The sequence below is a fragment of the Aythya marila genome, assembly GCF_965140915.1.
Source record: "Aythya marila genome assembly, chromosome: 18".
Taxonomy (NCBI): Eukaryota; Metazoa; Chordata; class Aves; order Anseriformes; family Anatidae; genus Aythya; species Aythya marila.
The window spans coordinates 11,849,155-11,863,411 of record NC_139059.1 but is presented as its reverse complement, the minus strand read 5'-3'; the positions used below and the strand labels follow the sequence as shown (position 1 = coordinate 11,863,411).

At 51.0% G+C, this 14,257-nt stretch overlaps 1 protein-coding gene across 6 annotated transcripts in view; it reads left to right on the top strand.

Moving 5' to 3' along the window:
- Positions 1-30: 30 nt before the first annotated feature.
- Positions 31-14,257, top strand: part of DNAH9 (dynein axonemal heavy chain 9) — a gene marked incomplete at its 5' end in the record, with an annotated part of 196,372 nt that continues 182,145 nt past the window's right edge. For 4 of the 6 annotated variants that reach the window (XM_082775014.1, XM_082775018.1, XM_082775015.1 and 1 more), the window contains 8 exons: positions 234-357; positions 3,224-3,420; positions 4,540-4,698; positions 6,071-6,201; positions 8,371-8,582; positions 8,777-9,010; positions 11,192-11,359; positions 13,304-13,420. In XM_082775014.1, coding sequence (XP_082631140.1) covers positions 3,329-3,420; positions 4,540-4,698; positions 6,071-6,201; positions 8,371-8,582; positions 8,777-9,010; positions 11,192-11,359; positions 13,304-13,420 — 1,113 coding nt within the window. Of the gene's footprint in view, positions 358-3,223; positions 3,421-4,539; positions 4,699-6,070; positions 6,202-8,370; positions 8,583-8,776; positions 9,011-11,191; positions 11,360-13,303; positions 13,421-14,257 lie in introns of those variants that run through there. The other 2 variants (XM_082775013.1, XM_082775017.1) reach the window with 2 other exon arrangements.

Below are 14,257 nucleotides of genomic sequence, written 5' to 3'. Positions count from 1 at the left end.
CTCCCCGCAAACACCGCCCGGAGCCGCCGCATGGAGGGCGCCGAGGAGGAGGCCCCGGACCCCCGCGCCCGGTGGCTGCTGCGCTGCGCGGCGCGGGGCCTGCGGGGGCCGGCGGAGCGCTGGGAGCGCGGGTTGTGCCGTGCCGAGCTGCGGGCCTTCCTGGCCGGGGCGGCGGGGCCGGCGCTGCTGGCCTGGCCCGGCCCCGGGGGGCAGCTGCTGCTGGGCCCCCCCCCGGCGCCGCCCGCCGCCGGCCGCCCCAAGGCGCTCTTCTTTCTGCGGCGCCCCGATCCCGGCTCGCTGCTGTGCGGGGACCTGCCCGCCGACGCCCTGCAGCACCTGGCCGCCCTGCTGCACGAGGTGAGGGCGGCCCCGCGGCTGCCGGCGGGGCCCGGCGCTGCCCTCGCGGGCCCCCGGGGGTTCCGGAGCTTGGCGGAGCCTCCCGGCCCCGGCCCTCGTCCCCGGTGGGCCCGCGGAGTGGCGGTGACCGGACCGCCGTGCGGTCGCGGGGCTGGAGGCACCCTCGGGTCCGAGCCCCGCTCCGGCCAGCGGGGACACCGGCAGCGGGCTTCGGGAGATCTCTGGTGGTGGAGGCCCTGCTGCCTCCCTGGTTGCCCCTGCTCCCTCGCCCCCGTGGTCCAAAAGCGCTTCCAGGCGTTCAGACGGAGCCTCCTGCGGTCCAGCGCCTGCCGAAGGGCTCATGTTTTCCCTATGGGATCTTTGGGAGGTGTGAGCGCTCCCTGTTCCCACCAAGAGTCGCTCAGCTACGTGACGTTGCCTGGACCAAACTCCTGACCCAGAGGGGTCTCTGCAGCGACGCTGCAATGGAAAAGTAAAGGAGCTGCTTGTGCTGAGAAATTCTGGTGATGCTGTCGGTGTAGTAAGAAGCTGACCGACTGACTGGGTTCCCAAGAGCAGGCTGCCTCACTGTCTGTCTTTGATTTTGCGGGATAACGCGTTATTTGCACAGGGAGCTTTTGTTCTGAGGCATTTGATGAGTTCTGTGGTCTCGGTAAGTCCACACAAACAGTGTTTTTTTTGTATCACGGTTTTGTTTATAGATGGTGGCAGGTAGCGTATGGTATGTGTTGTAAACACCATCTGTTACAGAGAGATTTCGGGGTAGGAACACTTCAATAGATGCTGTTCGATCCCGTTTTTCTGGCTGCCTTCAATAAGATGGGATTGTGCACCTGGATGGCATGTTTGCAGGCTTCTCCTCTCAGCTGTTCCAGATGGATGCAGCATTTACATAGGGAGCAGATCGTGGCTGGGTTTGGTCCCAGTTTCTGCTCAAACTTAAAGGAAAACAGAACGGTTGTCAGCAGAACGGGGGGTCTGTGAGAAGGTGAAAAGGGTCTTGAATTTTTTGAGGCTGCACAGAGCGCTTCTTGTAAGGAGCCTTTTACTGGGGGTTTTAGGTCAGTCTTAGAAGACTTTGGTCAAAGGAATAGTCTGTGCCAAACTTCCCATGGGTTACTTAGGGCATCAGCACACCAAAACTGCATCTTTATTCAGTAGGGAGCTGAGCTGTGGATCGCAGCTGAGGTGACCTTTTGTACCTGTCACACACAAACCCTTGGCATGGCCAAAGGGAGCACACCTCCACTCTGTGGAGCTGGGGACATGTTCTGAGTCCCCTTTGTGTTTTAACAATCTAATAAGAAAATAAAACAGCTAGTATGCCCGTTACAGTAATACCAGTACGAGCAGTCCACGTGATTTAAGTAATAGAGAAAAATCTTGCTAGTAATGTAGTTAAAGCTGTTGAATATGAGCTCCACACTCTCTGCCCACGTTCCTGGGGCTGAGCTCCCCCTTCCTGCGTCCCTTTGGCCATGGGGTGGCTGATGCCGGTCTTCCCCGGGTTAGCAGTACCAGTGGTGAGCATGAAGAGCCGTCAGCATCCTGACTGCCCCAGCACGGTACCATGGTGGTGCTGGGGTGTTCCGTCTCAATTTTGGGTCCAATTGTAGCTATTTTTATACCTACCTACCACAGCCTGCTCCCCTCTCATCAGCCCTGGCTACAGCTGCTTCCTGCAGCCTCCCCATGGTAACGCAGGGGCTGGTGTTTGGCACCGGGGGTGGCCCAGCTTTGTTGGGCCGTTGCCACAGGCTGTTTGCAGGGTACGTGACAGCCACTGCATTGCTTCCACAATGGGAATGAGCCAAAACCAGCCCAGGTGAGCCCAGGTCACCCTGAGACCTTGTGCTGCCGGTACAAAGCCTGGAAGTGGCAAAAGTCACATTAACTGGGCCACAGCTTGGGAAAATAACTTAAAAAGCAGCCTGTGCTGAAGACCTGTGGTGCAATTTGGAAGGGGATCTAGGCAACCCTCACCAAGAAGAAGGTCCCAGAGGGTACCAAGAGAGCTCCCCCTTCAGCACGCTGGGGTCAGCCCTGCTGCTCTCAAAGGGCAGCCTGAAGCCTGAGCCCCTGCCCGGCCTGCTGGCAGAGAAACAGAGCGAGCCCTGAGCACTGGTGGTATTGTGTGCAGGGGGATGAGAGCCCGGCCAGGCTGTGAACCCTTGGAGCTGTCCCCAGTTGCAGGTTTGGGGGCTGAGACAGCCTGAGCAGCTATAGGGCTGGGATGCTCGCTTTGTCTGCTTGCTGCTGCCCTTTGGCCCTGCTTGTGTCGGGGAGCTGTAGGAGTATGTGGGTACATCAGCATGTGCCGCTGGCTTTCTGTGAGAACAGCACAGAACTGTCCCAGTTCTCACCTTGCACGGCCAACAAAATAGCTGGGCGGATGCTCTTAAATACCGTCCTGGAAGCCAGATTGTCCTGTGCCCTCCAGGTGCAGGGGAAGCCCCGGGACAGTTGATGGAGGTGAACATGGTTGGTAAAGGAGCGCAAAGAGTGCTGGACACCAGCTTTTTCTTATTAGTACCTGTAAGGGTGCTGAACCTTGTGATCCTCAATGATGCACAAGAGGTGTGAGGTTGCTGGAGCTGGAAGCTCTCACACACCCTGGTCGGAGCCAGGGCAGCAAGTTTCATGGGTGGGTTTCATCTGGACAACAGCTTAGATTGGCAGCAAAGCGGGCCTGCGGAGAGGTCCCTTTGTTCTGACCTGCCCTTGTTTCACACAGGCAGCGAGCTGCTTGGGACAGCAAGGAATTCAGGTCTCTGAGCTTGGCTGAGCAGGGACCTTAGGGCCTGGGGACATTTCAGTCTCCTGCAGCTCTTTTTTATCCATTGCTTTTTCATGACTCCTGCTACAGGTGATTGTGCCCATCCTGACGAACCATAAGAACCACCAGGGCTGGCCACAAGTGGTGTCACAGGACATTATACATCATGTCCACAGCCTAAAAAATGCTGTCTCCATGGTGGTTGGCCAAGTAAAAGGCAGGACCGTGCTCCCTCTCCCAGCAGGCTCAGAGGGAATCGAGAACATTGATCTGGAACACGAGAAATTGTGAGTATTGCCCCGTGCTTTCCTCTGGGTTATCTCCTGCTGATGCGTTGGACCTCACCGATGGTGGTGGCTCTTCTTGCTCACCATCATCTGCTGCTCATCCAAGCTGCCTGGATGGGTGTATTTTGCTTTACCTGCTCTCTAGTTCATGGCCTCTGTCTCTGGGGACCATGCAACACTATAGGCAGGTGGGTGAAGCTCAGCAAGTGCAAAAGCAAAGGGTACACAGCAAAGCAACAAACTGCTTGGGTCGATGGGATAAACCCTGTGGGCAAAACCTCTGCTGCTTTGCTGTTGCCACTGAACAGGAAGCCAGTGCTCTCCTGGCTAAAATTCCCCTTGGTTTCTGTCTGCCAGAGCGTGCCCCGCAAATGCACTGCTAGAAGTTATGTGACTCACTTGTTCATGATTCATGCCGCCTGCTTGGTCAGAACTATTCTGCCTCCCTTTAAAACTAGATTTATTATTCAAAGGTACATGAAGAAACATCTACAACTTCCTGCAAGTCATTGCCGTGCCTGGGCTACATGTTTGCACCCTGTGGGGCCTCAAGAGTTGTGTTAGTGTGGTGGGATTGATCACTCAGGACAGGACGTGGGGCAGGTGGGATTGCAGGAGCCATTACTGCTTCCAAGGCAGTGAGGGGAACTGTCCGCAGTGTGCCAGCCCGTCTAGAGTGAGAGAATTCATGGCAGCGCAGGAGAGTGGGTTGAGCAGGAAGAGAAGAACAACAGGAAGAGAGCATCTTGCTGGGGGGATGGCTCTGCAGGCTGGACCTGGAGCCCAAATGGACCTGATGCTTCAGGGACTGGCTGTGCTGAGAGGTGGTGGCTGGCTCTTCCACCGTTTCTTTTATGAAACCATGCTCATCAAAGTGTGTTGCTGCACATATTGCTGTGGTTGCTGTTGAGCTTCATTCATTTTCTCTAGGATGTAGTTCCTGTACTAAAGCAATGGCAAAATCTTAAAATTGTTTGATGGTTTTGTGGTTTTGAAATTTGAAGCTAGACCATTCTGTAAAATCCAGCTGCTCACATGGTCATTTGAAGCAGATAAAGCTGAGTAATAAACACAAACAAATGGAAAGCAAAGTTAACTGGGTGGTCTGTTATTTTGCAGCCTGGAGCTGATAGATAAATCCCTTGTACATGCCACTGAGTCAGCTATCATAGACTGGAGCTACCAGATCCAGAGAGCACTGAAGAAAGAGTCCTCAGAGCCTCTCCTGCAAGGCAGCAACCCCAGCCCGGAGGTGGAGCTGGAGTTCTGGAAGCACAGGTACCCCGGGCAGCCTGGCCGGAGCGTGGTGGGCTCTGGTGCTGGCTGCAGGTGGATGGAGGGCGTGCTGGTGGCAGACAGAGCTGCTCTGCCAGTTGAAAAGAGCAGGCTGCCTCGGGTTCGTGTAAAGACTTCAATCAAGGCAAATTGCTCCCACACATAAAATAATCGCAATCTGCAAAGTGTCTCAGGGACCGTGGGGCAGCTGGCTGTATTCTAACGTAGCCCTAGCCCCGGCTCCTTCACATCTTGAGGGAACAGTTTTGTAAGTGCTCTTACCATCACAGTTCACTAGGAAACAGCTGCAGCAGTAAGGGCTGATGGACACCTCCCTGGATGGATCTATCTTCTTTTTTTCTGCACAAGAAACTTATTTTTGAGGCCTAGAAGATATTTTACCTCCTAAGAAACAGAAATCTGGTTCTGTGCCCCAGAAGAGCTTGTTGCTGTGCCCTGTGGTAGTGGCAGACTAATGTAGCTACTACCGCTAATGTGTGTAGTGAAGACTAATGCAGCCTTCTCAGAAGCTATATTTTATTTTTAAAAAATCTGATTTTAACAGGCCCTGTCAATGTTTTTGTTTGTTTGTTTGTTTTAAACGCAGAGCTGATTTCTGAGCTCAGCCTCTCCTGGCTGGAATATGCTAGTCCTCTCAGCCAGTCTGGGAGTATGTTTTTTATCCACAGGCATGCAGTATGTCTGGGGCTAAAGGAGCATCTGGTGCTCGCAGATGAGAGGGGGTTTGGGACATTGCTGTCTCTCCATGGCTGCAAGGAGACCCTGGCCCCTACAGCAAAGTCTGCAGAACTTTTCCATGCCACAGCAGTGTGGATGGGTTTCAATCCCACAGCTGAGCTGTGCTTGGCAGGGGTGAGGTGTGAGCAGCTATCCATGGCTGCAGACTCTGCTGATGGTAGAGACCTCTGTCAGAAGGGCTGACTTGACATCTTTGTGAAGGGCCTTCTGGAAATGGTGCAGCTTAGCTGGCTGTTGTTCTCCCATCAAAGTGGGCTTTAGATGCTCAGGAGACAGGGCAGGGAATTCCCTTGGGCCCTTGAAAACATCTGTGATGTGTTGATATGGGCTGACTTAGGGCAAAACCCAGCCCACAGGAGATCTCTCACTAATGCCTGCAGAAATAACTGGTGGCTTCTCTCAGCAGTAGCGGAGCTGCCAGCATGGTGGGTCTCAGTGCCAGCTGTCTGTCCCACAGGGCTTGTCCGTGCCTCCTTCAGAAGCTTCTTACTGATTTCATTCAGCATTGAGACTCAAGCTGAAGGGGATCTGGAATTAGGGCCAGGGAAATGGATGGTTTGTGTGGACAGCTGATGCTGACCCAATACGGACTTGTAACATGTCTTGGGTGTCGTAGGTGTGATGACCTGGAGTACATTTACAGCCAGCTGACGACAAGGAAGGTCAGGAACATGATGGAGGTGCTAGAGAGAATTGAGAGCAGCTACTTCCCAGTCTTCAAGTCTATGCTTATGGATGTTGAAGCAGGTGAGGTACTGGGGCAGCTTCAGCCTATCTGGATGAGTTGTGCTGACTTCTGGCCTTTGCTTATATCCTGATTTAATAGGTTTCAAGCTGAATATGTTTGTAATGGTGCTGGCCATTAGGAGGTCATTAGGAGGTCACTGTGACCATGGGGACTGCAACCACATTGCTGGCCCTGTTGCTTTTTTGTGGCGTGAAACTGGTCAGCTTGTGCTTGTTCTGATGTTTTTTTTTTTTTTTTTTTTTTTTGTTTTGTTCTGTTTTGTTTTGTTTTGTTTTGTTTTGTTCTGTTTTGTTCTGTTTTGTTTTGTTTCTTTCCATACTGGAACAGGGTTGATCACTGGTCTGTTAAGCTAGACTTTTCCCAAAGGTCAGGGTGAGCAGATCTGGGAATTCAGTCTGTCATAATAAAGCATTCACAGCAATGCAGCAGGAATAGCCTCAACTGATCTGAAACACGGTGTACCTTGAGAGCTGATTTCACCAGGTCTTGTGGTGTCAGCCTGCACGGGAGGTGTCGGGGGTGAGCATGGCCTCCCACCCTGACCCTGCAGGCTGTGCTGTGCAGGATTGCTCAGCTCTGCTTATTCTGCCCCGAGAAGCCTGGTGTGTGGCTAAAGGCACCCCAGTGACATTTGGTGGGATTGAGCTGTGTCTAAAACCTCTATAACCATGATGCAGCGAATGTCTGAGCCATCAGTTTTGTGCCCTGTCTGAAATTACTTAAATTCCCCTGCGAAGCTGCACAGAGGATCTTTATGCAGTGAGCTGTCTGGCTATGTCCTCATCCAGAATGTCCTCCGAGAGCGCACAAGGTCTGGCCAGCCCACAGCTCTCCTTGCCACCTTTTCAGATTGTTGCAAGCAGCTGAGTGGTGTGGATGGCCTGTAGGTGGTGTTGTGCACTAGCAGATCCATCTTCTTTTCTTTATTTTGCCATTCTGGCACAATTCAGTGAGACAGGAGAGCTTTGAGCAAAAGAATGAAATAATTGCATTTTCTAGTGTAGGGAATTAAAGGCTTTTTTTTGTTGTTGTTGTTGTTAATAAGAAGTCTGGTAAGGAAGGAAGCATATTTTTCCCCGTTAATCAAGCAGACTTCTGCCTTAAACGTGAAGTTATATGAAAGTAGCACAATCTTTATTCCAGTGCGCTTTGCTTAGGGGAGTTAAGTTCATCCAAAGGAAATACTACAAATTCCCCTCTGCAGTGAGAAGCAACGTCGTCCTACTGCTCCATGCCCTGTAGCTCTCCATGAATGACCCTCTGCATCCATCTTCATCCCAGCCGTTCAGGCTTTGCTAGCTGTGTTCATGATGGCAGATAATGCTGTTCTTCACTTCTTCACATAGAAACATTTAATCTATTAAGGATGTTTGTCACACTACACATTGTACAAGTTATTTGGGCTAGAGAAGCACCCCCTGTACCAAGAGTTCATTGTTAATTAATTCTTCAAGAGTCTAATCAAAATACAACAAATATTAGATTTTAGTATAGCTACAGCAATACTAACTGGATAATCTGGGTTGTAAGTGTGAATTCCCATTACAACACAGATCAGATTTGTTTGCATCAGCTTTTTAGTCTCTGTCCCTTTCCCTGGTGCTGTGCTCTCCCTGCTGGTGTGGTGGTAGGGCTTATGTCTGCGTCCTTGCATCCGTGCTGGGAGGGCAGTGCTGCTAGTTGGGGTTTCTTCTTCGTCTTGGATTTTGGGGTTATCTTTATATGCATTCAGATACTTCTGTCACTTCTCGTTTGTCTATGGATTTAATTACATAATGATCACGTGTTTGCTCTGTAGGATAATTCTTTAGGGTAAAGTCACGCAGATGTACAAATCAACTCATGTCAGGGTAGCTGAAAGCTTTAGCTTAACTTGCTGTTGGACAGCTTTGCTTTACAGTGCTGGGTCAGCTTCTCCCAGTGGTTCTCTTGCTTCAAGTGGCCTGGCCCCAGATGGGTGCTGTAGACCTGGCTTTGTTGCCTTGTCCCTTGCTGTGCTGTCAGTTTGTCTCCTTTCCTGATTATTGCCTCAGATGAGCAGTGGTCAAGAAATTTTTTAGTGCATGGGTATCTGAGTATGTGTTGTGCTTGCTGGGATGGTTTGCTTTCTGGCCCATAACCTGACACACCACAGCTGGGTGGGATTCACCAGTTCTGCTTTTTCACAGCTTTGACTGAAGCCTGGGACATTCACCTGCACCTGATGCCCCTCAGACGCCATTTGGAGGCCATAGAGAAGGCTGAGTTCAGCAAGGTGAAGCCTCTCCTGCTCCCCCTGCTCCACGTGGTGTGTTTGGCCTGGGTCACCTCCCAGCACTACAGCGTACCCGCGCGGTTGGTAGTGCTGCTCCAGGAAATCTGCAATCTTCTCATCCAGCAGGTGCGTGGCCATCACTCTGCTGTTTCCAGAGGGCAGTTTTTAAAATAATGTCTCCGCTCTCTTCCTCTCCCCAACCCATCTGTGGCAAAATTATTGTTTTAAGCCAAGTTTAACTTGAAACGTGTTCAGCTCAAGAAGTGACTGTTTGATGGGATGGCAGAAGTGATCTCTTGGGTGTGATTTTGCTGTTCCAGGCCCTGGCATACCTGTCTCCAGAAGACCTTCTAAAAGGGGAGATGGAAGAGAGCCTGGGCAAGGTGCAAATGGTGCTCAGCATCCTGAATGCATTCAAAGGGGCATTTGAGGACAGACGGGAAAAACTTCACACATATTATGCACCAGGCCAAGAAGTGAAGGAGTGGGACTTCCACACCACGATGGTGTTTTCAAGGCTGGACAGTTTCCTGAAGAGACTGGGGATGGTGGAGGTGAGGATCTGGTCCTGAAAGATATTTCAGGCCTTCAGAAGAGCTCTATAGCCATGAATTCACTTGTTAACACCTTCACTGGGTGCCAGGGGATGAGGCTACTCACTGCTCATAGGTCTTCTGTAGCAGCAAGTCTGGGACCTTGCTTTACCTTGCCCTGCTCAGTGAATGAGTGAGCTACACAGCTGTGTCCTTCTGTTCATGTTGGGACGTGTGTTTATTCTTCTGGAGAACCCTGTGGGACTTCCCTTGCCCTCTGGGGCAAGGGAATGGGGATTACTGAGGGCTGTGGATCAAGCAGTGCCGTCTCTGGGCCCTGTGCTCCTGCGGCTATCAGACACCCCAGAGCAGGGTCTTGCCTGGCTGGGAGAGGTCATGCATGCCCCTCAAGGCTGGGCACCGCTTGGCTGTGCTGTATGGGCCCGGGGAGGAGCAGGGGCACGGTGCTCACCAAGTCATCCCTTCATACCCCGATGATCTGTCAACCTGGGGTGCTGCAGCTCCCATTTACCTATTTAAAGGCAGATCTGGGCTGCTATTCTGCTTCTCTTGTTCTCTGTAGTGGAACAGAGGGTTTTACTGGCTGAAGCAAGCTGTATATTTTTATGAATTATTGAATTAACTGTGTTGAAAATCACCATGACTGATGACTGTTTTAAAACTATTCATAACAGTGGTTTCCAGTAAGGTTGGCTGTGCAGTAAACCAAATTATGCTTGCCAGTGTAGAGATGAATATAAATAGACATAGGAGTAACTGCAGGTCATCATGAGAACAATATGAGTGACACTAATTATGCTCTGTAACTCTCCAAAGGCTCTGGGGCACTGATGGCTCATTGCTTGGTTACTACGAAAATGAGCTACAGAAGAAAGTCATTACGGAGCGTTTGAGGTGCACATGCACTGCCGTGGTGGCAGAGAGTGGGGCGTGATGTCCCTTACCTCCAGGGACAGTGAAAGGCTGCGACGTGTGCAGTCAGGTGGAGGATCTGGAGGGTGCTGAGATGTGAGCTGTAAAATGATAATTAACAGCATCACACACACTAGCCTGTTAATGAGGAAGGCTTCCTCCTCTCTCTGTCTCTGTTTCCTCCTCTTTTCTTTTCAAGCAACCTAGTAAGATGAAGTGAAGGGCAGCTGTTCTATCTGTTACTTTTGCCTTACGAAGTGTTTGTTAAAATGGATGTTCTTTTTCTACATAGCACACATGCATTTATTTTCAAAATTTTGTATAGGCTACAGTTATGGGTGCATAGTTAGCTCATGAACATGTGCAGAGAGAAGGGCTCTTTCTCCCACATTATTTTGCTGTTCTGCACTGCTAATGTTCTGTAAGCCTGCTGCCTGGCTAGGGTGGCTCTGTGCTGGCACCTTACCCTCAGCAGTGCAGGAGGATTCAGCAATTGGTTCAGCAAGCAGTTGTTCCCTTGTCTGGAAGCCATTCCCGATAAGCCTGGCCCTGGTGGGAGCTGTAAGCACATGGCATCTCCCCGCTCCTGCCTCAAGGGTGGCACTGAAGTCTGATGGTGCCTTGGCGTAGCATGGGAGGCTACGGACCACAGGCTGCATCCCATTTGGCAGCCCCATCCAAAAGGCGTAGCCACTGGCCAAATGCTGCCTGTTTGGGGTGCTGAGCTCTGTGTTCAGGGCTGTCCCTGGAGCTCTGGATGGCTGCAGGTCCATCGCTGTGCTTGAGATCAGCACATTCCTGCTCGTCCTCTGAGGCTGCAGACCACCAACCAGTCCTCGCTTCCCCACCGAGCTGGACTCAGTGGTGGCAGTGCTTCTGCCTTGGCTGGATCCTGAGAGGTGGCAGCGGGGGGTGGTCAGGCCCAGCCGGGCTGCAGAGGATGGGAAGGAAAAGTCCCTCCTACCCACCTCAGTAGAGATGGGCCTCATGTTATTTTGAACGTATCCCCTAAATACTCTTAAAAGCAATTTCACAGTTGGCACAGTATTTCCAGTGGCAGCTGCAGGTCCCACCAGAACGGGATGTGCTGTGTGCAGCCATCGGTGCCTGTGGTGGGCAGGATCCAGCTCCCCCCTTCCTGCTTGTGCTGCTCAGTGGTTTGCCTGGGGAGGTCCCACAGCATGACAGCGAGTGCAGCTCCCTGGTGTGACAACTGTTCTCATTGTCTTTGTCATCATCTTAACCTGTGTGTGTCTGCTGGCTTTGAAGGACCTCCTGACAAATGCCTTGGACCTGATGAAGCTGGAAAAGATAGAGTTCAGCGGGATTAAAGGGAAAGCCCTGAGTCAGCAGGTCCTGGATGTGTATGAGGAATTCCAGGAGGCATACAAGGTGTTTGCAGAGCGAACCTATGACTGTCTCGACCTGACCAACACGGTAGGTGGGACCAGCCTGCAGGAACACCAACACCATGTATGTGTTTTCAGAGCAGCGATGAAGCCTTAGTCCATGTGCTGTCCTACTGTCATCTTCCCACCTTTTCATTCCTTTTGGTATGATCTGATCTGTCACTGCAGAGAAAACTGTCGCTGGGAGCCACTGGCCTTTTCTGCAGAGATATGGGAGCTCTTGCAGGTTCATAGAATCATAGAATATTCCAAGTTGGAAGGGACCCACAAGAATCATCAAGTCCAACTCCTGGCACCACACAGGTCTACCCAAAATTTTAGACTATGTGACTAAGAGCACAGTCCAAATGCTTCTTAAATTCTGACAGGCTTGGTGCAGTGACTACTTCCCTGGGGAGCCTGTTCCAGTGCCTGACAACCGTCTTGGTGAAGAACCTCTTCCTGATATCCAGCCTGAACCTCTCCTGCCTCATCTTGACGCCATTTGCTTGGGTCCTATCAGTGGTGATTAAGAATAGATTGGTGCCTGTCCCTCCACTCCCCCTCATGAGGAAGCTGTAGGCCGCAATGAGGTCTCCGCTCAGCCTCTTCTTTTCTGGGCTGAACAGGCCAAGTGACCTCAGCCGCTCCTCATACTTGTTCCCCTCTAGGCCCTTCACCATCTTCGTCGCCCTCCTCTGGAATATTCCCAGTCCTCAAAGTCATGGCTCAGTGGCCATGCAGATCCCAAATGCTCACACTAGCACATGTCATACAAGCAGGGTACAGCAAGTGAGCTGCTGTCCCCCTTATGGTCCTACTCTTGGCCTTGACACCAAGCAGCATAGCCTGGGTAGGCTATGAAGGAAGGATAGGAATGGCATTACTGAAGGAGTCTTTGTCCTGTGATCTCAGAGTATCTGATTTTTTCTGCTTGTCCGATTTGCCCTGGGATCAGTTTGCTAAATCTAGCTGTCAGGACAGGGTTAGGGCTATACATGAAGCCAGAGGAGGGAGTGCTAAAACAAATGGCCATAGTGCAGCTTGGTGGTGAGGAGCTCCTGTCCCACGCTGCTCATGGGGCAGTAGGTGTCCAAATGGAAGATAATCCTGGAGCAAAATCCAGCAGGCTTCTGACTTGCTCAGGTTTGTACTGAGATGAAGGGTGAGCATGCTGGTAGTGGGATGCAAGGCCAGTGCCTTGTACCTAGAGTGACAGGGCCTGTCTGGTGCAGTGATGGGCAGCTTGCACTTCACTCCCTGTAGTTCCCAGTAAAATCTCTGCAGTGGGAGGCACAACCCTAGTGCTGGCTGGCTGGGTCTTGCTGGGAAACTGCTTGCCCCACATTGCTCCTTTTTCAGGATGGAGGGCATGGAAGGAGTGGTGACAATGGCTCTGCAGAGACTGGCTTGATTTTGGTGATCCCTTGGCCTTCTTTGTCAAGCTCATTCTTTCAGTGCCTGAGTTTTCTACCTTCTGTTACCTCTTTTTTTCAGCTAAAACATGGTATCTGGTTTTGCTGAAGCTCAGTGATGGTAATAGTAAAAGCTGTTGCCTTGCATTTTGTCCTTCCAGATAAAAGACATATGGCCTAATTTTTAGCCACTTTGTCCAAATTAGAAATGCTGAAGTCTCATAGTTTGTCAAACCCAGTCTTTGATTTAGGCTCTTTTCCTGTAGGAAAAACAAGCAAACAAACAAGCTTTTGCTCTTCAGCTTCAAAGGATTTATTACAATCAGGGCAAGGAAATTAGTGCCAGAAGATGATGGAAGTTGCAGAAGCAGAACTGTTGAAGTTGCAAGGACCTCTGGAGACCACTTAGTCCAACACCCTGCTCAAAGCAGGGTCAGCTAGAGCAAGGTTGTGTCCAGTCAGGTTTAGTATTTCCAAGATTGAATATCCCCAAGGGTGGAGACTACACAACATCTCTGAGTACCTTCATGGTGTCATTTCACAACCATTTCATGGCTTGCTGTTCTGCCTTCCTACAGGATTTTGAGCAAGATGCCTTTGATTTCCAGCAAAAAGTAGAAGACATGGACCGGCGGCTGGCAACTATTTTCATCCAGGCTTTTGATGATGCTTTGGACTTGGAGCATGCCTTTAAGGTTTTTATGTCACATCCATTTTGTAGAAGGGAAATCAGGGAACCTACAGGTAGGCTGTGCAAGAGGAGGGCAGGCAGTACTGTGCCTACAGGTACATGGGGCTGGTGTTTGCTGACAGTGGGACAATGAAGCTTATAACTTTGGGCCTTTTCTCAGTGACACTCAGGCTTACAGGTCCCTCACAAACTGTTAAACCAGAGAGCTGCTAGCAGGGTGTTTGCTGAAAGCTTTGGGAGTATATGTGCTCTTGCCATAAAGACGGACAAAATGGAGCTTTGTTCAGTGTTTAAGAAATTGTTCAAATCATGCTTTCAGTTGCCAGTTTTATTTTTCTGTCCATGAGTTGGAGGAATTATGCTTTTTCTAGTAAAAAATGCTGCTATGAATTGGGTATTACTGTTAATATACAAACATCATAGAATGGTTTGGGTTGAAAGGGACCTTAAAGATCATCTAGTTCCAACCCCCCTGCTGTGGGCAGGGACACCTCCCACCAGACCAGGTTGCTCCAGCCCCATCCAGCCTGGCCTTGAACACCTCCAGGGACGGGGCACCCACAGCTCCTCTGGGCAGCCTGGGCCAGGGTCTCACTGCCCTCATCAAGAAGAATTTCTTCCTAATATGTAATCTAAACGTACCCTCTTTTAGTTTAAAGCCATTACTCCTTGTTCTATCACCACAGCCCCTGATAGAGCCCTTCCCCAGCTTTCCTGCAGCTCCCTTTAGGCACTGGAAGGGCACTGTGAGGTCTCCCTGGAGCCTTCTTTTCTCCAGGCTGAACAACCCCATCTCCCTCAGCCTCTCAAAACAGAAGAGTTTCTCCAGCCCTCTGAGCAT